Source organism: Hypomesus nipponensis, chromosome 3 (genome assembly GCF_054491055.1).
Source record: "Hypomesus nipponensis isolate SF chromosome 3, ASM5449105v1, whole genome shotgun sequence".
Classification (NCBI taxonomy): domain Eukaryota; kingdom Metazoa; phylum Chordata; class Actinopteri; order Osmeriformes; family Osmeridae; genus Hypomesus; species Hypomesus nipponensis.
In genome coordinates this window covers 5,975,555-6,002,293 of record NC_140363.1, presented here as the reverse complement: position 1 = coordinate 6,002,293, position 26,739 = coordinate 5,975,555, and the positions used below count along the sequence as shown (strand labels likewise).

The 26,739-nt window shown below is 48.4% G+C and overlaps 2 protein-coding genes across 3 annotated transcripts in view; both read left to right on the top strand.

Annotated features, from left to right (window-relative positions):
* The window catches only part of slc4a11 (solute carrier family 4 member 11), a 41,871-nt gene extending 21,712 nt beyond the window's left edge, over positions 1-20,159 (top strand). For both annotated transcript variants that reach the window (XM_084673596.1, XM_084673605.1), the window contains exons 6-20: positions 4,637-4,718; positions 4,926-5,049; positions 5,570-5,779; positions 8,419-8,503; positions 8,583-8,708; positions 8,829-8,942; positions 9,993-10,125; positions 12,049-12,122; positions 12,231-12,435; positions 13,269-13,375; positions 13,486-13,651; positions 14,104-14,277; positions 15,334-15,529; positions 16,929-17,098; positions 18,194-20,159. In XM_084673596.1, the coding sequence (XP_084529722.1) occupies positions 4,637-4,718; positions 4,926-5,049; positions 5,570-5,779; positions 8,419-8,503; positions 8,583-8,708; positions 8,829-8,942; positions 9,993-10,125; positions 12,049-12,122; positions 12,231-12,435; positions 13,269-13,375; positions 13,486-13,651; positions 14,104-14,277; positions 15,334-15,529; positions 16,929-17,098; positions 18,194-18,260 (2,033 nt within the window). In that variant the 3' untranslated portion in view covers positions 18,261-20,159. The remainder of the gene's footprint in view (positions 1-4,636; positions 4,719-4,925; positions 5,050-5,569; positions 5,780-8,418; positions 8,504-8,582; positions 8,709-8,828; positions 8,943-9,992; positions 10,126-12,048; positions 12,123-12,230; positions 12,436-13,268; positions 13,376-13,485; positions 13,652-14,103; positions 14,278-15,333; positions 15,530-16,928; positions 17,099-18,193) is intronic.
* Positions 20,160-21,366: 1,207 nt separating this feature from the next.
* Positions 21,367-26,006, top strand: rpia (ribose 5-phosphate isomerase A (ribose 5-phosphate epimerase)). Its single transcript, XM_084673619.1, has 9 exons — positions 21,367-21,724; positions 22,555-22,615; positions 22,878-22,933; positions 23,508-23,567; positions 23,900-23,964; positions 24,102-24,170; positions 24,384-24,525; positions 24,908-25,007; positions 25,346-26,006. The coding sequence occupies exons 1-9, from the start codon at positions 21,518-21,520 to the stop codon at positions 25,441-25,443; spliced, it is 858 nt and encodes a 285-aa protein (XP_084529745.1). The 5' UTR covers positions 21,367-21,517; the 3' UTR covers positions 25,444-26,006.
* The last annotated feature ends 733 nt before the right edge of the window (positions 26,007-26,739 follow it).

Sequence of the window (26,739 nt, the reverse complement as noted above, 5' to 3'; positions counted from 1 at the left end):
CTATCCTCAGAGACTGCTGCTTGTATTCCTCTCTCTTGTCCTCCCCCTCTCTCTCTCTCTCTCTCTCTCTGTTTCTCTTACTACGTCTGTCTTTCTACCTTTTTTTCACCCTTCGTTCTTCCTTTCTCTCTTTTGATACGGATCTCTCTTTTGGTGTGTCTCTCTCTCCCACTGTCTGTCTCCCTGTGTCTCTGATTGTGGCTGCTGTTTATGATGATTGTGCTATAATTCCTCCTGAAATTACTGTCACCTCTGATCGATCTCGCTGGCTCTTCACTGTACATCCATTTACATAATTCCCTCCTGCTTTATTTGTTGACTCAAATCAAAATGCCAAAAATGTTGTATTCATATTCACCAAAATGCAAGAGGACTCTTTTCCCTCTCGCACAGCGTGCAAGCCTGTGGTTAACATGAGGGTGGGTGGTTAACATGAGGGTGGGTGGTTAACATGAGGGTGGGTGGTTAACATGAGGGTGAATGGTTAACATGAGGGTGAATGGTTAACATGAGGGTGGGTGGTTAACGTGAGGGTGGGTGGTTAACGTGAGGGTGGGTGGTTAACGTGAGGGTGGGTGGTTAACGTGAGGGTGGGTGGTTAACGTGAGGGTGGGTGGTTAACATGAGGGTGGGTGGTTAACGTGAGGGTGGGTGTAGGTCGGGGGGGGGGGGTGTAAAGGGGGGTGTTGCGAAACATCTGTGTGTACCTGTTTATCAACCGTACCTTCCAGCACGACTCTCTAGAAACACCAGGGATAGCCTTCCGCCACCGGGGGGGACAAGTCAGAATAAGAGATGAAATCATCTCATTGCTTATTCATGTGGAAACCGACATGACAAATGATCCTGGGGCTTCAGCTCTCCTCCATTCTCACAGTTAAATTGGAGAATTCTTTTGTTTCAGTTTGACTTTTCACCCTTATCGATGATGAAATACATTTTGAGGTAATAGTGTGTAGACGGTAATCAAGATCCCATCTCCCTTCTGCGGATGGAAGGTACAAAGGGGGGGCTGCCCAGGAACATTGTGTTTAATATGCACGAGGCTGAGCAAGGGAGGAAATTAAGCTCTGGTTCTCCACAGATATGTATGTGCGTGAATGACTAAGTACTGTATGGTGTAAGTGTGTGTGTGAGAGAGAGAGAGCAGTCAGTGACAGAAAATTCTAAAAAGTTAATCAGTGTTTTCTCTCCTCTCCGTCCATATGTCTAAATCCAATCTTCTCCCCCTCTCCTTGGTCCCCTTGTGCAGCCAAGTCTCAAAGTTTCGTTTTCTTTGACGACGGTAAGCCGTGCCAAGTGGATGACGAGGTCAACCATTGGCCACCATGAGGTTGTGTTGTGTCCCGCTTCAGAGCTCATCCCCATCCGAGTGTTTGTCCGTCTGCTGTGTAGGACTGGGTCGATGTATTGAGCCATGAGCTGTTCGGAGGGAGACCTAGTCAAACGCTGGGCCATGTCCATCTATGCTTTGACTCGGTTTTAAATCCATTCATCTGGATCAGTCTTCTGTATTTGTTGGGCAAAATTACCAAAATGGCCATTGAGGTGTGATGAAGCCTTAAGCATTGATATGGATATTGTTGTAGCCTATCAATGACGAGCTGCAGATACCCCCCCCCCCTCCCCATCGCCCATAGGTTACCCTACTTGTAATCGACCCATTCCTAGTGACCCTCTCATCAGCCAATCACATTATTCAGCATGTGTCCTCTGCATTGTGATTGGCTGTGGTGTAATGTGCCTGGTGTAAGCAGGGGTGGAGAGTGTTGATCCCTTTCTAGAAAGGGCTTCGGGCCCCGCCCACCCCCTGCCCTCAGGGATGCTCGCACACCTCTCCAAGCGTGCACTCGGCTGCCAGTATTATGGGATGTATCCCGAGGGTTAAAGTGCTTGTTGTTTCATTTCATGCTGCCATTGTGTCCGGTGGAGAGGCGTCCCAGTGGGGAACTCTCCGGAGCCGCTGAGCTCTGAGGAGCGTGTTCCCTCAGGCCTTCCCGTCGCAGTCACGCTTCCAAGCAAGACGTCTGAAGTTACTGGTCACGTGACGCAGTCTGGCCGGCTGTCTGCTCTGTGTCGCCAAACAACCACTCATTTCTGCAAGCGTTATCCTCACATGCAGTTTATGAAAATTGAAAATAAATTGGAGAGCGTTTTTTTTCCCCCTCCAAACTTTACCAAGTGTATAACTCGGTTAAAGAATCCTACAATACAGTCACATCAAAGGAGACCGGCCAAACAGACTCCTAGCTTCTTGTCCTCAGAACAACCCACTTTCCATTGAAGTGTGTTGTGTTGTGATATACAATGTGTGTGCTTCTGTGAGCTTGTAATATGTGTCAACACATCAAACACTGACGAAATCTAGAAGAAATCTCAAAAACAGGAACGGTGTCCAGCGTGGCAGCATTTTCATGACTTGCGGTCGGGGGCCAGCTGCCGGTCCAGCCTGGTGACCACAGACAGGTGGACTGCAGCGACAGTCTGCCCACACACCTCACACATCAAACGCACCCCTGCAGCAGCTGTGCAGGCGCACTGACATGAATAACCATGTCCAGCGTGGTCCTTCTGTGTCTGAGTCGACTGATATGTCTGTCTCTGTCCATGTTCCAGCCCAGTGTGATTAGAGCTGTCTGTCTGCTCGGAGTGGTGGAGCTCTATCCCTTGACATTCCTGTGACTAGTCTTCTGTCCTGCTAGCCTGTTGGTATAGACTGTGACTAGTCTGCTAGCCTGTTGGTATAGACTGTGACTAGTCTGCTAGCCGGTTGGTATAGACTGTGAGTAGCCTGTTGGTGTAGACTGTGACTAGACTGATAACCTGTTTGTATAGAGTAGACTGTGACTAACCTGCTAGCCTGTTGGTATAGGCTGTGACTAGACTGATAGCCTGTTTGTATAGAATAGACTGTGACTAACCTGCCATCCTGCTAGCCTGTTGGTAGACTGTAACTAGCCTGTTGGTATAGACTGTGACTAGCCTGTTGGTATAGACCAGAGGTCTTCAACCCTGGTCCTCAGGGACCCTGTCCTGCATGTTTTAGACTTTTCCCTGCTCCAACACACCTGATTCAAATGAATGGTCGTTAACAGGCTTCTGCATAACTAGATAACGACCCATTGATTTGAATCAGGTGTGTTGGAGCAGGGAAACATCTAAAACATGCAGGACAGGGGGTCCCTGAGGACCAGGGTTGAAAACCTCTGGTATAGACTGTGACTAGACTGATAGCCTGTTGGTATAGAGTAGACCAGTGGTTTTCAACCCTGTCCTCAGGGACCCCCTGTCCTGCTTGTTTTAGATGTTTCCCTGCTCCAACACACCTGATTCAAATGCATGTTCCTTACCAGGCTTCTACAGAGCTAGATAACAACACTTTTATTGGAATCAGGTGTGTTGGTGCAGGGAAACATCTAAAACATGCAGGACAGGGGGTCCCTGAGGACAAGGTTGAGAGCCATTGGAGTAGACTGTGACTAACCTGCCATCCTGCTAGCCTGTTGGTAGACTGTAACTAGCCTGTTGGTACAGACTGTGACTAGACTGATAGCCTGTTTGTATAGAGTAGACTGTGACTAACCTGCCATCCTGCTAGCCTGTTGGTAGACTATAACTAGCCTGCAATCATGCTAGTTTGTTGGTATAGACTGTGACTAGTCTGCTAGCCTGTTGAAATGGGGAAACTCAGGCAGCTCACTGACGTCAATGAGAAATTGGAAGGTTTTGATTATGACATGCCTGTCAGGCTTAGTGCTATTAATTGAATCCCAGTCCATCTTATTCTCTCTCACTTTCTTTTTCTCTGAGTGTCTCTGAGCATTTCTCTGTCTCTCCTTTCCTTTTTCCGCTCTCTTTCTCAACCTCCTCTAACCCTCTCTGCCCCCTCCCACCACCACCACCACCCCCCCTCCTCTGGCTCAGTAATTCTGTTGTCATGGCGACGCCCATCATTTTCTGGCATGAATGGAGAATGTCTTATTGATGAGATGGGGGGGGGGGGGGGGGGGGGGCATGGAGAATCACACTGATAGGGAAATGATGTGGCTAGCTGCTCATGATACCCAACATGTCTCCTGGACTCGGTAAACTAGCCATTACAGGAGAACAACAAACGCACCCGGCTTTGGCTCTGCACCCTGGGGGGTGGGGGGGGGGGGGCTCTGTTGCTGCCTTGGCTAGACCAGCAGCGCTGCTGGGAAATCGTCACAAAGACAACGCTCACAGAACCGTCAGGCAGATCTTTGGTTTCCATGTGAACCCTCCGCTCCGTTCAGTGTTCCAGTATGTGTCGGACGGAGCATCCAGCCTACCGTGGTGTGGTGTGCATGCATGTAGACGTGGTGCTGTGTTTGTCCTTCGAGGTGGGGTCCGTGGCTGGGGTGGGGCGAGGATCAGGGTGTGTTACAGTGAGGTTGAATTAGGGCGAGGGTGGGTTAGGGTTAAGGTTGCCGAGATCGAGTTAGGATCAGGTTGGGTGAGGTGGAGTTGGGCTAGGGTGAGGGTGGGGAGGGTCAGTGTGAGTGTGGGATAGGGTTTTGGTCAGGTTTAAGACCAGCGTTAGGGTCGTGGTTAGCATTGAAGCCGGGGTTCAGGTTAAGGCCAGGTCGGGGGTTAACCTGTGGTGTTCTTACAGTGCACCTGCTGTCAGAGACCATGCAAGGGGTCACTGCCACGGCAACGGGGATCCAGTACCAGCAGTCCTGGCTCTGCATCCTGTAAGTAACGTGTGTGTGTGTGTGTGTGCGCGCCCGTGTTTTAGGGAGTAAATGACTCAGAGGGTGTTAATGATAATGACAGTGATCTGAGGAGCAGGCCTGGCTGTCCGCATCTAAATGAGCTGTGTGCGTGGGGGGGTCGCTGACCCCTGTGACCTGTGTGTGTGTGTGTGGGGGTCGCTGACCCCTGTGACCTGTGTGTTGAAGGTGCAACGTGAAGAGCCTGCAGAGGCGGCACGTGTGCATCTCTCGTCTGGAGCGACCTCAGAACTGGGGGGAGAACTGCTGTGAGGTCCGCTACGTCATCCTCATCCTGGCCCCCCTCAAAATGGTAACACTCCCCCCCCCCCACATACACACGCTCACAAAACTACCAGCAACCCTACCCCCCCCACACACACACACATTACCAGCAACCCTGCCTCCCCCCCCCACACACACACCCTACCAGCAACCCTGCCCCCCCCCCCACATACACACACACTACACACTTCTACCAGCTAACCTGCCCCACCCACACACCTGCACCTGCAACCCTGCCCACCACACAAGCCTCTACCAACTACCAGATTTCGAAGAACAACCACTCCCTTTCTGGTAGATGTTATTAACTGGGACAGAACCTCTCAAACACACACATTCACTTCTCCTCACACACACATTCACATATCCGTGCACACACATACATTCACACACACAAATTTGCTGATACACGCGCACACACTTATCCCCATCACTTATACGCACAGATACCGCACACACCCACACACAAAGAAGCCCAGACAGCTGAGTGAAAGACTGTGGCAGTTTGAGCGTTGTGTTTGCTCCATCTCCTGTTCTCCCCCTGACAGAAAAGCACCAAGACAGCGATGGAGCTGGGCCGCACCTTTGCCACCATGTTCTCTGACATCTCCTTCAGGCAGAAGCTGCTGGAGACCAAGACCCAGGAGGAGTTCAAGGAGGCCCTGGTCTTCCAGAGACACCAGCTCACCGCTGCCAATCAGAAGCCCACCACCGTCGAGGAGGAGGAGACAGACCCCCACAGCCACAAACCTCTCAAGGTGTGTGTGTTTGTATATGTGTGTGTGTGTGTGTGACGTGCCTGTCAGGAGGGGGGGGGGGGGGGTTAGGTTGTGGGGGGGTGATATGTTGATCTTCTATATCTGTTCTGTCCATTTCTCTACTTCTCTCTCTACCTCTGTCCACCTCTCTCCATCTCTCTACCTCCCTCCCTGTCTTTCTCTTCCTCCCTCTCCCTCTCTCTCTCTCTCTCTCTCTCTCTCTGTCTCTCTCTCTCTGTCTCTCTCTCTCTCTCTCTCTCTCTCTCTCTCGTCTCTTCATCTCTCTCTACCGCCCTCTCTCTCTACCTTCCTTTTTCGTTCTCTCTCTCTCTTCCTCCCTTTCTCCTAGTCGCTCCTTTTCCTCTGCTTGCTCCAGTCCCCTCTCTTCTCGTTCTAATCAATCAGCATCAACTTCTGCCAGCCTGCATCATGTCCTTTGTCCTCACAGCCTTTCTCCTAGCCTCCTGCATCCTCACAGCCTCTCTCCGAGCTTCCTACATGGCAGACAGGCAGGCAGGCAGGCAGACAGACAGACAGACAGACAGACAGGCAGACAGTCTTCCAGCCAGAGGGTTCAGCCCACCTCCTACCTCAGCAGGCCTAGCAGGACCACCCACCACAACATTTCTTTCATACTTCCAGAAATGAAATGGGGCCAAGTTGTTGTGTGTTTTGTTCCCCCCCCCCCCTCCGCCCTTCCCCAAACACTATCACCCACTCTGACGAATGGCAAACAGGTGGACGAATATTTCTCTGGGAAACCTTGTTTATCAAAGCAGGGCCGGGCTCTGGCCAGGGGCCATGGCAGTCTGCCCCACACACACACCCTTGTAATAATAAATGATTTCATTATGTATAGGTTTTTAATGGACGAGCTTGTGTGGCTTCGTAAAAGCAGCTCTGAGAGAAATGAGGCCTTTTGTTTCAGCATTCCAGGGTGTTTACATCAAGATCACCGTTTCGGGGGGGGGGGGGGGTCTGAAAACAGACACATAAATGTCTGATAAGAGAAGGGAGGTGTTTACCCTCAGTCCCTCACCATCCTATACTTCCCCCCCAAACCCCTCTAAGCTCTCATAGAAGCACACACCTTAAGTACTCATTTACAGACCTCAAAAGAAGTGCCTGTATGATACACCCCAAAAAGCATTTCTACTTTATTGGAGTAGAGGTGGAGAAGGGAGGCCGTGCAGTTAATTGCCCAGGTTGGATTTGAACCCAGGCACTTGCAACAAGACCTAGGACTGAATAACAGGCCGCTGATGTGGATGCTAACGTAGTTATGTTTTCAGCTGAAGCAATAAAAAAATTATTATATCAAAGATCATGTTTAACCCTTGTGTTATCTTCGGGTCATTCTGACCCATCAGTCATTGTGACCCACCGTTGAATTGCAACAACTTTACCGCATACAAAAACCAAGTGAAGCATTTTCTTTAAACCGTTGGGCTGTCTCAGACCCCCCACATTGCGAAGGTTAAAATACAATTATTGGGTGTGCTTGCCTTTGGCAAGGGTACAACCTTTGTTCTCTCACATGTGTATTTATTTATTATTATTGTTTATTTTCGCACCCCTAAGGATCCCTCAATATTTGGACTACATAGACAACGTCGGTGTCAAAAGGTTTGTCTTGGTAGCGATTGCGTTGTTTGTATTTTAATTTACGTTCCATTGGATGGTTTAAGTTCAAATTATGTTTTTGTGGTGAAAAGTGAAGCTAACGGTGGCTAACAGCCACAGTCACTGATGCTACTAACTTATACTCTATTTATGGGGCAATTTTCACCTCAAACACCTTCAAATAACAAACATCAATTATTATCTGCCACCACCACCAACAAGCAGCATACTTGTAAATAAAAATAAGAAAAAATATATAATACACACAGGCAAAAGGCTGTATAGAGGCCCGGTTCTTGCCAGCTCTGGAAGCAGATATCTTGAGGTGGCAACTATGTTGACAAATTATCCCGATTTGTATCCAGAAATTAAACCAGTTCCAGTGATAAGGTGATAAGGTGATTAGGTCCATTTTTACACCGGTCTGCCAAATGTATTCATTTTGATTCAACTATGAGGCTGCTGATCACCATTCCCTCTTGCAGGGGAAATGAAAAGACAACTATTTCATTCTACTCTTCACTCTTAGTATTTTGAGTTTTAAATCTATGTAATCTTTATAAATAATAAGTAGGCTATGCATTTTTGATATAAAATGTACAGAAATATCAGTTGTAAAAATGGCATTAAAAAACAGTCATATAAAAATGTTTTTGTATTGGGTAAATTGCGGGTAATTATGAACCTTTGGGTCATGTGACCCGAATGCAGCACAAGGGTTAAATGCTCATGTTTCCATCAAGTGATTGTTTTCTTCAGTAAGTAGCTGGGCAATGAGCAGGATAACGTACAGCGTGAAAATGGAAACCCTGACCAGGTGCTGGACCTCCTTGTGCGTGATTGGTTCTCAGGGCCCTGCTGCTGTACGCCCCTTGTCGTTAGTTCTCCCAGCAGCAGCTGGTGTGCACTGCTGTTGTTCCAACAAAACAAATGGATCGTAATGAACGAGTTGGTATCATCATGGTGTATGTGGCTCTGTCCAGTGCACAGTGCTACATGACTCTGTCTGTCCACAGTGTAAGGACTTCTTCAAGGCTGGAAGAGGAATCTACGATGACTTGTGTCGCAGGCTGCCCCTCTACCCCTCTGACTTTACGGACGGTAGGTTGGGCCTTCTCCACCTCCTCTTCCTCCCCCGCCTCCTCCTCCACCCGGTGTGACCTGACGTATGTCTCCTCAGGTGTTGTGGGCAGCAACAAGTCCCTGCTGAAGTACATGACCACCGCCATCTTCCTCTACATCGCCATCCTTCTCCCTGCCATTGCTTTCGGCTCCCTCAACGACGAGAGCACGCGCGGCGAGATTGGTAGGGACACACGTCATAGGCATGCACACCACACATGCATACCCCCCCCCCCCCACACACACACACACACACACCACACACGCGACTGTGTTCTAAAGTGTCCTTGCTTGCGGTCCCCAGACGTGCAGAAGACCATCGTGGGTCAGAGCATCGGAGGGATCATCTACTCCCTGTTTGCAGGCTCTCCTCTGGTCGTGCCTCTCACCACGGCTCCTTTGGCTATCTACATATCTGGTATGTCTCATGCTCTCCCTCACCTTCACCCGTCTCTCTCCAGCTCTCTCTTCATCTCCATCTTTCCCTCTCTCCATCTCTCTCTCTCTCCATCTCTCTCTCTTTCTCCATCTCTCTATCTCCATCTTTCCCTCCCTCCCTCACACTCAATCCTCCGCTCCATCAGATAAATGCCAGTAGTGTTTGGGGATAGTCAGTAGATGGTGTCTGAAACTCAGAGAGGCAGCAGTAGTTCCCCAGGGCCTTGAGAGACCTAGCTGGGAATACACTACAGTAGAGAGGTTTATTTGGCTATTTGTTTATTTACTTGTATAGGTCTGTAATTATTGTATTTGTTTTGTTTGGAATTTAAGTCGTGCTGACTGCTGGAAGCTGTGGAATGGAGATCCACTAATGGCCAGTGATGCCAAGATGCAGTTTTAATATCGAACTTGTTTATTTGGATGTGGTCTGGTGATGTTTGAAGTCATTGTGATAGGATCGCACTAAGCCCATTCTGGTGGGCCTGATTGGAGACCATTACCAGGAGTGTTTGTCTGAGTAAAACCGTGGTTTGTTTGTGAAATCTTCACTCATCTGGACACAAATACACCAGGGGAAACATCTCATTCATTCATTGGTCTGCCTGTGTCCTCGTTTAGTAGTCTGGCTGCTTTGAAGTCTAAATGAAGTCATCAAATGCTGCAGCTTTTTTTTTTTTTTTTCACATATTTTTGCATCTTCCCCAGGGTGTCCTTTTTCTCTGTCAAAGTGATGTGTTTTTTAGCAGCAGACAACCACCAGTCAGTCCTGTTACATGAGGAGTCTTTTCCACTGCTGATGTCTAGCATCTAGGTTGTTTGGTAGGGCTAGAGTGTAGCAAGCACACAGGCAGGCATCATACACCCATATGGTTCTGAATGCCTTCTATAGAATGAGGAGGAGGATGAGGAGGGGGGCGAGGGCATCACGCTCGGCTCCACCTTACGAGATGTGATGGTCAGGCTTCTCTGCTGTGTGTGTGTGTGTGTGTGTGTGTGTGACCGCGGTGATGTTGCTGTGTGCCTGCAGTGATTCGAGGGATCTGTGATGACTACGATCTGAACTTCACTGCGTTCTACGCGTGCATCGGCCTCTGGAACAGCTTCTTCCTCATCCTGGGAGGAGTCTTCAACGCCAGTCTGATCGTCAAGCTCTTCAAGAGGTCAGCCTGTTCGCCTGCAATATCACACGAGCCCCGACCCCACGGGCCTCTCAGACATCACTGAGCACATGTTACTGTAACATCACTGAGGACATGTTACTGTGACATCACTGAGGACGTGTTACTGTGACATCACTGAGGACGTGTTACTGTGACATCACTGAGGACATGTTACTGTGACATCACTGAGGACATGTTACTGTGACATCACTGAGGACATGTTACTGTGACATCACTGAGCACATGTCTAGGTATTTAGCTATTGTGACATCACTTGCTACATGTTACTATAACATCACTGATCAGTGACCACATACTATTTTGACATCCTTGACTCTGCTCTGTTCGAAAACTCTTAAAATGCGTCCTTCCTTCCTTCCTTTTAAGACAGCGAGGTCTGTTCGAAATGTCTTAAATCTTCTCTTCCTGTCTAATAAGATACCTTGAAATACGTCACATAACGGTCATTTTTTAAGAGAGCATATGAGCTGCCTTGCTGTCTTAATGGTGGCAAGTATTACCCATAACTCTGTGCGCGGGGTTACCGTGAGCAACAAGTGTTCACAGAATCCTTTGACCGCCATTGCTCTACGTTTTTACAATTAATATTTCAGCTAAACGGTACTTGTAAATCAGCATCTGAATAAAAATGTATCGAGAAGTGGGCAGTGTAGTTGCTGAAAATGTACTTATTTTATTGATGACACTCCTAATTTCTAAATTTGCTCCGACTTTTCGATAACGTACAGTAGCTAGCATCGCCGTGCAGTGCAGACACTAGCTAGTTGCTGCGTTTTATCATAATCCTATCAAATGAGTGAAATACAAACACAAATGTTATGAGCTATTGAGCCTATATCTAACACAAGTTTAAATACAGCTTAGCTTGACTTAGTATGACAATAAACTCAATGCAATTGACTGCCGTCTGACAAAGCGCGCTAGTGCGAGCACATAAGTACACGCAGCGCGATGACGTACATCCTGTCTTAATAGGCTGTTCGAAAACAACAAGGATTAAGACAGCTGTCTAAGTTTTTGAACAGAGCCAAGATATGACTTCCTTCTTAAAACAATATAGATAGATATATATCATATATAATGACAATACAGAAAAACAAAGAACAGCATACATTGTATTGGTACAACAGTACACTAAAACATACACAGAGAAACAACAATGACAACAACAGAAAAATAATAATGACAGAACAGAGCGGAAAGAATGAATTAACCTTTAATAACCGTGTGGAGGAGACATAAACGTCTATAAGAATTGTTTTTATTTGTAACCAAACAAAGAGAATTAAGAAGCGAGTCCATTTCTAGCTTAAAGACATGGAAGGATGACTGTCCTTGTAGTCATTTGTCTGTAGAGGACAAATTCGGCTTGCAGAGTAAAAAAGTATTCCAAAGGTTAGTTCACAGTGTTCTCATAATAATAGAGGAAATCCTTTGCAGTAAGATAATTTAAAAAGAAAGTAATTGAAGTCCTTAAACGTTTTTGTCTTCTCGCACTCAGAGATGCAACATTGTTTCATCTGTGTTGTCACAAAAGGAACAAGCAGAGCTTACGTCAGTATCTTTTGCTACATTGACATTCACTAGATATATTTTATGTCAAATTTTGAAGTGAGCCTCCTTTATCTTATTTGTGGTACAGTGTTTACTCGGTAACAGCCAAGCTTTATGCCAGTTAACGTCCTGAACCAATGGGATGTATAAGACATCTCCTGATCCAGCTGACTAAATGAATTAACTGTGCCTGTGAAGATGGTGTCATCTGCCAATTGTGCAATAAAAATTTCCCTGTCATAAATATGTACACCTTCAAATTCAAGATTGTCCCCATGTTACGAGGACGTCACTGACCTCATGTCATGACATCACTTGACCACATTTCTGGGCATTGTGATGCTGCAGGTCAACCGAGGAGATTATCGCTCTGTTCATCTCCATAGCGTTCGTGGTGGACGCGTTAAAAGGCACCATCAAAAGTAAGCTGCTCGTCCCCACAACCCCTGACATCTGCTCCTTCTTCCACCGGGCGATATTAGCATGCTGACCTGACCCATCCATGTTGCGATGCTCTCTCCTCACCCCAGTCTTTCACAAATACTACCACTCCCCCACGTTGACCAATGGGAGCATGGGGGCCTCCCAGCCGCTGCAGGACAGGTGGGGGCAGCTGGGGGTCAACGTGACGGAGGAGACGACCATCGTGTGCACCCGGGAGAGGCCTGTCCTCTGTCTGCTGCTCATGCTGGGGACCCTGTGGATGGGATACACCCTGTACCAGTTTAAGAGGAGGTGAGAGAGAGTGAGGAGGTAGGATGTGGGATACCCTGTACCAGTTTAAGAGGAGGTGAGAGGGAGGGGGGAGGAGGAGGTAGGATGTGGGATACCCTGTACCAGTTTAAGAGGAGGTGAGAGAGAGGGAGGAGGAGGAGGTAGGATGTGGGATACCCTGTACCAGTTTAAGAGGAGGTGAGAGGAAGGGGGGAGGAGGTAGGATGTGGGATACCATGTACCAGTTTAAGAGGAGGTGAGGGGGAGGGGGGAGGAGGTAGGATTTGGGATACCCTGTACCAGTTTAAGAGGAGGTGAGAGGAAGAGGGGAGGAGGTAGGGGGTAGGATGTAGGGGGAAGGATGTAGGGGGAAGGAGTTGTAAAGTAGGATACAGAGGGTAGGAGGTAGGAGGGAGGATGTAGGTGGTAAAGAGCAGGGGAAGGAGGTAAGATGTAGAGTAGGACCCAGAGGGTAGGAGGGAGGATGTAGGGGTTAAAAGGCAGGGTGTAGGAGGTAGAGTAGGACACAGAGGGTAGGAGGTAGGATGCAGGGTACACAGAGAAGATAAGTGTGCAGAACATCGTACTGAGACCTAAAAGAACCCCTGTCAGACATATCACGAGGTATCATTAAGGCTTTACAGCACACAGTGATTTAATAAACGTCTAAACGATTCCCTCTCTGATTGTTTTTTACGTAATCAAATCATTGTGGCTCCGATTAAATTGTGTTAAGAAAACTGGACTCTCAAGTAAGTAGTGTCAGAATTGCAGTCATTGTCCTTGTCCAAAGTAATTGTATTTTCCCCTCTCTCTCCCCCCTCTTTCTCCCTGTCTTTCTCTCTCTGTCTCAGTCCGTTCCTGCATGTGAAGGTGAGGGAGGTGCTGTCAGACTGTGCCTTGCCCATCTCCATCCTGCTGTGCTCCTTTATAGGATCCTACCTGTTCAACGACATAGAGCGTCAGTAGTCTTCCTCTGTTTCCTCTCCTCCTCCTCTCAGTCTCCCCTCCTCTGTCTCCTCTACGCCATCAGTTCTCCATAGGGCTTATGTGAGTGTTTATGTTCCACAGTTCCAGTGTTCAACTTTAAAAACACCCCCATGTTCAACCTGGCTCCGTTTGAGAAGCTGTCGGCCATTAACGTTCTGAGTGCCATGGGTCTGGGCCTGCTCCTCGCCATCCTCATCTTCATCGACCAGACCATCGTGGTGTCGCTGACCAATGCACCGGAGAACCGGTAGGAGTGCTTCTGAAACTCCGGGGGGGTCAAAGGAGGTCGGGGGGGGGGCGGAGGGGGGGGGGCATGGGGGAGAATGACAGCGGCTGTCATGTTGCTGACAGAAGGCTGTAGCCATGGCTTCGGTGCCGCGACATTCTGAAGGTCTGCATGTCCTTTCGTGCGAAGGTTGTTTAAGACTTTGATTTTGTTGTGTGCGTGTGTCCTACTTGTGCATGCATACTTTGTATACGCAAAGAGAACAATTACTAAAGTAACACACAACCTTGGGGGAGGGACATTTGTCTAAATGTGTGTGCGTGCGCCGGTGTGTGTGCACAGGCGTGCGTGCAAGATAAATGCATGGAAGTGCGTGCAGAATGTGTGTTTGTGAGGGAGAAAAAGGCGTGCGTGTTCATTCTGCATGTGTGTAGAAGCTGGTATATAAACTGTGTGTGTGTGTGTGTGCGTAGGCTGCTGAAAGGCACAGCGTACCACTGGGACCTGATGCTCTCAGGACTCATCAACATGCTGATGTCGGTGCTGGGGTTGCCATGGATGCATGCCGCCTTCCCCCACTCTCCCCTGCATGTGCGGCAGCTGGCCGTGGTGGAGCAGCACGTGGAGGGAGGACACCTCTACGAGACGTGAGACACCGGCACCTCAGCTACACTTCTGCTCCTCCCTCTGTCTCTCTCCTGCTTGTCTGCTCCTCTCTCTGTCTCTCTGTCTCTCTCCTGCTTGTCTGCTCCTCTCTCTGTCTCTCTGTCTCTCTCCTGCTTGTCTGCTCCTCCCTCTGTCTCTCTCCTGCTTGTCTGCTCCTCCCTCTGTCTCTCTGTCTCTCTCCTGCTTGTCTGCTCCTCTCTCTGTCTCTCTGTCTCTCTCCTGCTTGTCTGCTCCTCCCTCTGTCTCTCTCCTGCTTGTCTGCTCCTCCCTCTGTCTCTCTCCTGCTTGTCTGCTCCTCCCTCTGTCTCTCTGTCTCTCTCCTGCTTGTCGGCTCCTCTCTCTGTCTCTCTGTCTCTCTCCTGCTTGTCTGCTCCTCCCTCTGTCTCTCTCCTGCTTGTCTGCTCCTCCCTCTGTCTCTCTGTCTCTTTCCTGCTTGTCTGCTCCTCTCTCTGTCTCTCTCCTGCTTGTCTGCTCCTCCCTCTGTCTCTCTGTCTCTCTCCTGCTTGTCTGCTCCTCCCTCTGTCTCTCTGTCTCTCTCCTGCTTGTCTGCTCCTCCCTCTGTCTCTCTCCTGCTTGTCTGCTCCTCTCTCTGTCTCTCTCCTGCTTGTCTGCTCCTCCCTCTGTCTCTCTCTTGCTTGTCTGCTCCTCTCTCTGTCTCTCTGTCTCTCTCCTGCTTGTCTGCTCCTCCCTCTGTCTCTCTCCTGCTTGTCTGCTCCGCTCTCTGTCTCTCTCTCTCTGTTTCTCACTCTCTTTTCTGTCTCTCTCTGTATCTCTCCTGCTTGTCTGCTCCTCTCGCTCTCTCTCTGTCTCTGTCTCTCTGTCTCTCTCTCTCTCCTGCTTGTCTGCTCCTCTGTCACTATCCTCTCTCTCCTCCTCCTCCTGTCTGTGTCTCTCCTCCTCCTCTTGCAGAGCAACAACAAACCTGGATGGATGGATATAAATGTAGCGATGGATGGATGGATGGACAGATGACAGGCTGGATGGCTGTGTAGCGTGTGTCCCTGAGTGTGTCCCCCCTCACCACCGTGCCTCCACAGCATCGTCCAGGTGAAGGAGACCAGGCTGACGTCGCTGGCGGCCAACATCTTCATCGGGGTGTCAGTGTTCCTGCTTCCCGTGCCGCTGCAGTGGATCCCCAAGCCGGTGCTGTATGGCCTCTTCCTCTACATCGCCCTCACGTCCATCGATGGGAACCAGATGTGTGACCGCATGGCTCTCCTGTTGAAGGAACAGGTGGGGGGGAGAAAGCACCTGACCACACCACACCTGACCACACCACACCACACCTGACCGCAACACACCACACCTGACCACACCACACCACACCTGACCACACCACACCTGACCACACCACACCTGACCACAACACACCTGACTACACCACACCACACCTGACCATACCACACCACACCACACCACACCTGACCACAACACACCTGACCACACCACACCACACCTGACCACAACACACCTGACCACACCACACCACACCTGACCACACCACACCTGACCACACCACACCTGACCACACCTGACCACACCACACCTGACCACACCACACCTGACCACACCACACCTGACCACACCACACCTGACCACACCACACCACACCTGACCACACCACACCTGACCACACCACACCTGACCACACCACACCACACCTGACCACACCACACCACACCTGACCACAACACACCACACCACACCTGACCACAACACACCACACCTGACCACAACACACCACACCACACCTGACCACACCACACCTGACCACACCACACCTGACCACACCACACCTGACCACACCACACCTGACCACACTACACCTGACCACACCACACCTGACCACAACACACCACACCACACCTGACCACACCACACCTGACCACAACACACCTGACTACACCACACCACACCTGACCACACCACACCACACCTGACCACACCACACCACACCTGACCACACCACACCTGACCACACCACACCTGACCACACCACACCACACCTGACCACACCACACCACACCTGACCACACCACACCTGACCACACCACACCTGACCACAACACACCTGACCACACCACACCTGACCACACCACACCTGACCACACCACACCACACCTGACCACAACACACCTGACCACACCACACCTGACCTGACCACACCACACCACACCTGACCACACCACACCTGACCACACCACACCACACCTGACCACACCACACCACACCTGACCACACCACACCTGACCACAACACACCTGACCACACCACACCTGACCACACCACACCACACCTGACCACAACACACCTGACCACACCACACCTGACCACACCACACCACACCTGACCACAACACACCACACTACACCTGACCACACCACACCTGACCACAACACACCACACCTGACCACACCACACCTGACCACAACACACCACACCTGACCACACCACACCTGACCACAACACACACACTACACCTGACCACACCACACCTGACCACACCACACCTGACCACAACACACCTGACCACAACACACCACACTACAACTGACCACACCACACCACAACTGACCACAAGTCATTGTGTATATGAGTGTTCTCTTCAGCTTCTCTCTCTCCCCCCCACCAGACCTCCTACCCCCCCACCCACTACATCCGCAAGGTCCCCCAGAGAAAGATCCACTACTTCACCTTCCTGCAGATGGTGCAGCTGCTGGTGCTGTGTGCGTTTGGCATGTACCCACTGCCCTACACCAAGATGATCTTCCCTGTGCTCATGGCCCTGCTCATTCCCATCAGGTACTGGGGGCCCACTGGATCCTTACAGGCTCTATATCCTTACAGACCTATACCATGGAGCACGTTCAACAAACCCAGGATAACTCTTTGTTAGCTGGCTACACTAAGCCTGACTCCCACAATCAGACATCAGAGGTGTCACCACGGTGGTTATCAACTCGTTACTCAACACACGTTTTCCCAGTCTAGCTATGAGCGCGTTCACGTGAAAGGGGCAATGTTTGCTCCATATGACCAATCTCAAACATTGCATATTTTATACAAGATGAGAAAACTATAATAATAAACAAATAAGAAGAACGAAAAATATATAATCAAAGCTGAAATCAACACAATTGCTGCTCCCACAGGCAGGAAAGAAAATCTGGCGGAAACTTGCCGATTGTGGGAATGCATAAATGAGTGGGCTTATCAATATCACTGCACCATCATTAATGCAGGAGTACAACTGACAGTCATTTCAATTGTGTATTGCCCTCATGTATTCTTATGGTGTGTAGGACCATTTTTGCCTCATTCTTCTAACTGCAGCCCTGGCTGTGTTAAACGGTCTTGGGAGCGAATAAAGAACAAATATCAAACATAGTTCAACCCTGAAAGTAAGCTTACTTGGCAATCTTATAAGGTTATGAGCTTATAAGGCTCAAGAAGCTGTCACTGATTTCCTCCGCTGAGAATCTATATCTTTCATATAGGCTAGATTCTCGCCAGAGGAAGCCCAAAGGGTGTTGTCGGACTCTAAAAACTAATCTTCCTAAGAGACCCACTCCAGAAAGTGAGCACCCAGGTCACAGGACCTTCTAGAAACGACGATGCAATTTTCTAACAGAATCGATTGTTCAGTAAGCGGTGCTTTCATACGTGTTGATCTGTTATCTTGAACATAATTTGCTCCCGAGAAGCAGAAGTTACCATGGTGATGTAACAAGTGAACCACCGTCGTGACACCAAAACCCAAGGGTTACACCTGAAGTTTCCTCACTAACCCCAAATCCCGAAGGCTAGTACAGGCCTCTAATCTCACCTGCGGGGTAGTACAGGCCTCTGCGAATTAACCTCCTGCAGCTAACAGTCTTGTCTCGTTTTTCTCCACAGGAACTGTGTGCTTCCTCACATCATTCAGGCCAAATACCTGGATATCATGGATGCCCAACACATGTAGCCAGATAGAGACTTTGGGGAACAGGCACCTGGGATTTGTATTTTTAAATGCAGGTAAATAGAGACTGTTTAATTTTGTAATAGAATAGAACATCCATGGTGGTGCAGCACTGAAGACAGGAAGAGGAGGGGGGGGAGCGGAGAGGAGAGGTGGAGCAGAGGAGGAAGAAGGAGTTGAAGAGAGAAGGAGAGGAGGCAGAGGAGACTAGCAGAAGACTGCGGAGCAGCCAGAGTGGTTTCTGGCTCCCTGGCGCTCACGCAGCGTTGTGGTCTTCATCTGGCGATGTTCAGGTCCCTTCAGACGTTAGTGTTGCCATGACTGGCAAGAAGGCTTTCATTTCTATTCGATTCCTGTTGATTTTGGGAGGTAGCAACATTCACCATGAGAAGATAATACAGTGTTATTTTTCCCCTCCTTTCTTTCTCTCGCTCTCTTTCTCAAACCAAGCCTCACATTATGGTGGAGGATAAGCAATCACCCCAATCATCTAATGCATAATACATTCCTCTGAACTATAAGTAAATATGTCAGACCAAATTTGATCTAGTTAAATAATGTATATTATGCCAATTTACACAAATATTTTAGCAATTTAAATATATTTATTTCTCATAATGTGTTTGTCCTTAAGATGAAAGGGGCATATAAAATCAACAATAACGTTTTTACTTTCTTTGTTAATTTGGAAATAATTATACTATTGTTTATTAATAATATAATATTTTCTCTCATTTGGTTTCCCAACTTGATCTGTGTCTGTCTGAATATCTTTCTTACATAGGGCTTTGTGTTAGTGTTTACTTAATCCTTCCAACCATATCAAGGTTCGGGCTCAGACCTCCTGGTGAAGCTTGTTTGGTCGTTCAAACACAAAAGTTGTGCGTGTCTGTTTTAGCCCTGTTTTAAGTAAACCTGTTTATGATCAGATTAGTGCTTGCAAAACTCGTCATATAATCCAGATGTCATGAGAAGTTATCTTAGTAAAAAAAAAAAAGTTTTCTATTCTATATACACTTGCACTCTTGTTTGCTAAAGAACTGGATTTTTGATATACAGCCATCGTAGTGACATCTAGTGATGACATGTTATCCTAACAAGGCATGTACAAACGAGAAGTTTATAATGCTGCAAGTCCTGCAAGAGACAATTCACTCACGACACTGTCCTACCATGATCGTGAATCCAGCAATACTGTTAGTCTAAATGCATCCCAAATGCATCCAATCCCAACCGCGGCTGTCTCAGTCTCAGGCTGTCTCAGTCTCAGGCTGTCCCAGTCTCAGGCTGTCCCAGTCTCAGGCTGTCCCAGTCTCAGGCTGTCTCAGTCTCAGGCTGTCTCAGTCTCAGGCTGTCTCAGTCTCAGGCTGTCTCAGTCTCAGGCCGTCTCAGTCTCAGGCTGTCTCAGTCTCAGGCTGTCTCAGTCTCAGGCTGTCTCAGTCTCAGGCTGTCCCAGTCTCAGGCTGTCTCAGTCTGCTGTCCCAGTCTCAGGCTGTCTCAGTCTGCTGTCCCAGTCTCAGGCTGTCTCAGTCTCAGGCTGTCTCAGTCTCAGGCCGTCCCAGTCTCAGGCCGTCCCAGTCTCAGGCTGTCCCAGTCTCAGGCTGTCTCAGTCTCAGGCTGTCCCAGTCTCAGGCTGTCTCAGTCTCAGGCTGTCTCAGTCTCAGGCCGTCCCAGTCTCAGGCCGTCCCAGTCTCAGGCCGTCCCAGTCTCAGGCCGTCCCAGTCTCAGGCCGTCCCAGTCTCAGGCCGTCCCAGTCTCAGGCCGTCCCAGTCTCAGGCCGTCTCAGTCTCAGGCCGTCTCAGTCTCAGGCCGTCTCAGTCTCAGGCCGTCTCAGTCTCAGGCTGTCTCAGTCTCAGGCTGTCTCAGGCTGTCTCAGTCTCAGGCTGTCCCAGTCTCAGGCTGTCTCAGTCTGCTGTCCCAGTCTCAGGCTGTCTCAGTCTGCTGTCCCAGTCTCAGGCTGTCCCAGTCTCAGGCTGTCTCAGTCTCAGGCTGTCCCAGTCTCAGGCTGTCTCAGTCTCAGGCTGTCTCAGTCTCAGGCTGTCTCAGTCTCAGGCTGTCTCAGTCTCAGGCTGTCTCAGTCTCAGGCTGTCTCAGTCTCAGGCTGTCTCAGTCTGCTGTCCCAGTCTCAGACTGTCCCACTGCAGGTGGCAGGATGACACTATAAGCGAGTTCATACCAATGGTACAAGTTCAATTCCATTCTTAGCGATCATTCATTTGAGCATGTAAGGGAGAATAACATGTTTTATTACTGTGGTTATAGTTCCCTGAAGAATGGCAGCTTCCCAGGCAGTTGACTGTGTTTTAATGATGTAACAAAGATCTCAGTTTCAAGTCAATTTAAGTATAAGTAAATGGCTCATTAGGCACCCAAGATAGTAGGCTTCAGGAAAGAGCTGAACACATTTCCATAATCCCCTGACTAATCCTTAACACAGCGCTGGTGAGAGATATATGTATTAGGCTACGTAAATAATATGTAGGCCTACAGTTTGCCATTCAAACTTTAGTTTTCTCGATTATACACACGGTCCATGACAAGGTATTCGTTTCTAACTTTGTACCAGATCTGAGCCAGTAGGCTACTATATTATTCTTGTATGGCAGTAGGCTGTTGTTGTTGTTCCTTGAAATCTTTAAGGCTCCTCATTTTAATTGCAGTCAACTCCCGCAGATTGAGTCAAGATTTGTATCTGTTAGTGAAACCTTACAACTCCCACCTCCCAATTTGATTTGTTGAGGTTACTTACTGTGGTGTTTTACTATTATATACTTTTTCTAATCATGAATGTATAATTTGTGGATTTTTATATAGCATATATAGAATAATGTAGGTGTGAAACAGATCTGTAATTTTGTCAAAAAGATCAGCTATATTTGTAAGCTGTAAAATGTTAAAATATGATAAACGTTTATCAAACAGAATGTGTTCGTTTACTATGGTATATACTGTACACTGAAAAAGAGATCTTAAGCTGTTTGCCAAATAAAGAGTAATAGTGATGATTACCACGGTGGTCCCTTGAACTTCTGTTGAGATTTTAAACCGTCAACGCTGTACTTGTTTAGAAATTGTTCTGAACATAGCTCTAATGCGCACCCAACTCATTCGCAGATATCCAAATCATGTGCAGATTACGACGCTGACTGTTCTCGGTATATAGTTTAGTTAACTGCTAGCAGGAACACAACTACGAACTCGCCATGTTTATCAACACTCATCTGTAAAGTAAATGGCATTGGGAGGCTGCGGACCTTCTCATGTCCTTGTTACGATTGCAGAGGTGGGTCGGCTCTGGTCACACCCACACTGCTGGGCTGTTTTCCGCCTCTTCGGGGAGGAAGTATGCCCAGAATCTAGAGGCTGTGAAGCACGTGCGATTGTTGACGGGGCTCAGTGACTCGGTGGTCATGGCAGAAGAGGCTAAGAAACTGGCTGGGTACGCCGCGGTGGACAACCATGTGCAGGTGAGAAACATGAGGGTATAGCTTAATGACTAGGTGCATGTACTCTGCGGCCATCGGTATGTAGCTAATGTTTGTGAAATGGGTTTCTCAGATAGCTAATAATCTGCAAGGCAGCAGAACGGGAGCGCTAGCTAGCTAGCTTGCTAACTAACGATAATTAGGAACGTCCAGCATCTCCGAAATGACTTCGTGCTACAGAGCAAAACTGGTATAATACAAAATAAAAGTATGTATATCGAAATGCTGATGAATAAGGACTCTACAGTTTACGACTTAGCGCAGTGGAGTTCTTATCCGTTGTCACTTACGGATAAGTTGTAGTGTAGCTCGCTAAGTTAACCTTACTCAACCTTTCTAACTCTGCCATCACCTAGCTACTACTGTAATGTGGTTTGAACGTTACGTAAGTGATTTAAGAGGTCTCCTTTTCAAGACTAAAATAGTTTATTGTGAATTGCATGAACCTGATGACCAGATAATTATTTTGCAAGCTGTCAAGCAACCAACGTTTTCAGGAAGTAGCATCTGTTGTAATCAAGTATCTTTCATTGTCATTAAAACCTGGTGCATATCACTTCTTGGGATAACTGGGAATTTGTCCGTTCTTATCACAAATGTTATTGTCACACCGTGCATGGTAGCAGATCCGACGGTGCCTTGTTATTTTGCACTGTAATCATACGTCAACTAGCGAAATAATGTTACAACTATGCACGGCTGACCCTTGAATTTTTACTGTACTTGTAAATGTAACTACAGAGCTGTGAATTTGTGTGTTTTGTTTTCTATGGTTGGACATTTTCAAATTTACGTTCTCTTTCCACATTTAGAACAACCAGGTATTGGGAGTGGGCAGTGGATCCACCATCGTCTATGCAGTGGACAGATTAGGTGAGGACTGCTCAGGCTTCTTTGTGGGGATACATATGTCCATGTACAAACTACAGATCATCGTGTTTTCTGAAGTGTGTGGATGATTTCTGAATTTATCTTCAGGAATAATTAATTTATATCAAATCACGTGTTCAAGTGTGATAAGGAGGATATGATGCGATGTTCTGTGACAATCATCTGGATGGGGATGTTCATATGTGAAGTATGTTCTGGATGGAGACGTTATAATGTTAAGTATGATGTTGCAACGTTGTTTCAGCGGAAAGAGTTCGTCAGGAGAAACTCAACATTGTGTGTGTCCCCACTTCCTTCCAGGTGAGTTAATCACTCCAGGGTTAGGGTTCTGTCACTAGAGGTGAGGGTTCTATCATTAAATGGGAGGGTTCTATCACTAAAGGGGAGGGTTCTATTACTAGAGGTGAGGGTTCTATCACTAGAGGTTAGGGTTTTATCATTAGAGGGTTAGGGTTCTATCTTTGTTTTGTGTGTGTGTCAGTAAGGCTGTGTGTGTCAGTAAGGCTGTGTGTATCAGTCAGGCTGTGTGTGTCAGTAAGGCTGTGTGTCAGTAAGGCTGTGTCTGTCAGTAAGGCTGTGTGTCAGTAAGGCTGTGTGTGTCAGTAAGGCTGTGTGTGTCGGTAAGGCTGTGTGTCAGTAAGGCTGTGTCTGTCAGTAAGGCTGTGTGTGTCAGTAAGGCTGTGTGTGTCAGTAAGGCTGTGTGTGTCAGTAAGGCTGTGTGTCAGTAAGGCTGTGTCTGTCAGTAAGGCTGTGTGTGTCAGTAAGGCTGTGTGTCAGTAAGGCTGTGTGTGTCAGTAAGGCTGTGTCTGTCAGTAAGGCTGTGTCTGTCAGTAAGGCTGTGTCTGTCAGTAAGGCTGTGTGGATCTCCTCCTAGGCTCGTCAGCTCATCCTGCAGCATGGCCTCCCTCTCTCAGACCTGGACCGCCACCCAGAGGTACTGGAGCCCCATCCTCCATACTGTCTACTACACTCTATCCATACTGTCTACTACACTCTATCCATACTGTCTACTATACACCATCTATACTGTCTACTACACACCACCACCCACTGTTGTCTGCTGTCTACTACTGCTATCTGCTGTAGACTATGCACTCTACTATCTATTCGACATGTTGATGTGCGTCAGCAGTATCTGGTGGTCCGTTGTGTGCTGGCCTGATAAGTTGTCTCTGTTTCACTCCCCTCCTCTTCACCTTGCCCATCCCCCTCCTCCTCCATCCCTCTCCCTGTTCCTCCTCTCTCTCTCTCCCCCCCCCCCCCCAGCTGGATGTAGCAATTGACGGGGCAGATGAAGTGGACTCTGCCCTCACCCTGATTAAAGGAGGAGGGTAGGTGTGGTCGCCCTGTCTGCCTTCCAAATCCCAGAACAACACAGCAGTCTCTCACACTCCTCTCCTCCTCACACCTCTCCTCACACTCCTCTCTCCATCTTTCCTTCTTACACTCCTTCCTCTCTTCATAATAGGGGCTGTCTGGCGCAGGAGAAGATAGTGGCAGGATGTGCTAAACATTTCATTGTCATCGCTGACTACAGGTGTGTGTGTGTGTGTGTGTATTTGACAGAGGGTTTAAATACTAAGACATTAACTAGATGAGGCTTGGAATGTGAGGTTAACGTGTGTCTCTCTCCTTGTGTGTGTGTGTGTGTTTCCATGCATGTGTTTCTCTCTGCATGTGTGTGTCTCTCTCTCTCTGTGTCTATGCTTGTGCGTTTGTGTCTCTGCATGTCTCCCTGTGTGTGTGCCAGGAAGGACTCCAGGTGTCTGGGTCAGCAGTGGAAGAAAGGCGTCCCCATTGAGGTGCTGCCTGTAGCCTATGTCCCCGTGTCCAGGACCATTGCTCAGCGCTTCGGAGGGGAGGCCGTCCTGAGGATGGCCGTCAGCAAGGCCGTGAGCTCTTTTTCTCCCCTCTCTCTTTCTCTTTTTCTTTCTCTCTCTCCCTCGTTTTCTCTCTCCCTGTTCCTCCCTCCCTGCCTGGTTTCTGCTCCTGTCCATGGCTGGGTGTGTGTATTGTTTGCTGTTGCTTGTCCTTGGAACTCTTGGTGTTTTCTACAGTCTGTCAGGAACACACTGTAACTATAAAGTTCAGGGGAGGGAGGGAGGGAGGGAAAGCACACCAAATCTTACCCTGTGCTACATATGTGTGTAGCACAGGGTAACATTATGTATATCCCAGAGCTCTGGTTGACCATTGCAGTTGGACCTGACTAGAACTGGGTTACTGGATACGGGGCTGAGCGGGTTCTCAGCAGGGTTCTGTGTTCTGTCCCAGGGCCCTGTGGTGACAGACAACAGCAACTTCATCCTGGACTGGAAGTTTGAGCACGCCCAGAACTGGAAGGAGGTCAATACGGCCATCAAGATGATCCCAGGTGAGGTCAGGGGTCAGACGGGCTGTTTCCTGCGTGACCCGCTGTAAGAGGATCAGGATCTGCTCTTTCATTCTCCTCGCTGATCACTTGCTATGCCCTCCCTCCCTCCCTCCCTCCCTGCCTCCCTGCCTCCCTCCCTCCCTCCCTCCCTCCCTCCCTCCCTCCCTCCCTCCCTCCCTCCCTCCCTCCCTCCCTCCCTCCCTCCCTCCCTCCCTCCCTCCCTCCCTCCCTCCCTCCCTCCCTCCCTCCCTCCCTCCCTCCCTCCCTCCCTCCCTCCCTCCCTGCCTCCCTGCCTCCCTGCCTCCCTGCCTCCCTGCCTCCCTCCCTCCCTCCCTCAGGTGTGGTGGAGACAGGGCTCTTTGTGGGCATGGCTGAGAGGGTGTACTTTGGGATGGAGGACGGGAGTGTGAAGACCAGAGACCCTCCAGTTAACTGAGTTGTCCAGAGCATCAGAAGCTCCTCCTCCACAGCAGCAGCAGCCCAGTCTGCTGTAGGACCTCAGAGGACCTCCTCCTCCCTCCTTTCCCAAGCGGTACTCTGAATGTCTGAACTTCTGTGCCTGTCTGCTTGCATGTGGTTTCTTTTGTGTGCAAGCTGTCGCTGGAGGCCTTGTCATGGCCCAACCTGTTTCAACACCATACAAAATAAGCAACCTTTCTCAAGTTTGGGTGTTGTAGAAAGACAGTGGATTGTCTTTGACGACAGAGTTGTAGATTACAACCCTTGTTCATAATTAACTTGATGTGTTAGCCTCAGGCTAAAATACCATGACACACAATGCCTTATTTTTGTTTTATATCATAGCTTCCGAGAGATTTAAGGATGTGGTTTTTTCACTTCAATTTTGGAGGATGTTTTATGATTTTGCACCAGCATTTTGTTAAGTTTCTTCTACCAATTCAACTGTGATGATTTGAGATTGTAGTGTGAGATTGAGCTGCTGTACACTGGTTTGTGTTGCAGCTAAATACAGGACCAAATAAATAACCATGAAGATTGTTGGTTTGTGGTGTTTTCCCTTGTGATTCTTAAAGCACCATTAACACTTTCTCACCTTGGTGTCAGAGGATTGTGTTGCTATGCTCACTGAATTTGTGCTTCTGTATATGAAATGTACCTACTTTCCATTAGGGGGCGCCAAGTCTATCATAAATCGTCGTGTGGTGGGTCTGATTGTGTTTATGAAGTACTTGTATCCATTGCAGAATAATCAGAGCAGATCCAGTAGTGGGTATTTCAAGCCCCCCCTCCCAAAAAAGTATAACGATAGTAAACAGTGAAAATGCGACGCTGTCAGTTAATAGTACTACCAAGGTTTTGGCCCAATACAACGTAACTGCTTACCCTTCAGAAACCGGGGCGTTCTCGCATATTATATTTCGTCGGTAGAGTGTGGCGCTTGACTTACTTTACTTATAATGTCTTGTTATACAATACAGAAAGTGTCAGTTACTCGTGACATTCTCCGGAACAGGAAATATACAATGTGGAGACGCCACGTTGAAGTTTCCACAAGGTCCTCGCACTAATCCACGAGTAGAACAACTATTTGAGCGACAGCGGAAGATTTCGAATGAAACATTACCGTTCTTGTCCCAGGTGACGTTTACTGACCAATAGCATTTTCATTATTCTATTCGCCTTTTAATTGGACAAGTGACAAAGGGTTGAACCAATGACATGTTGACCGCAGGACACGCCGCCAGGGAGTTATTGACGTCACTATATGCCT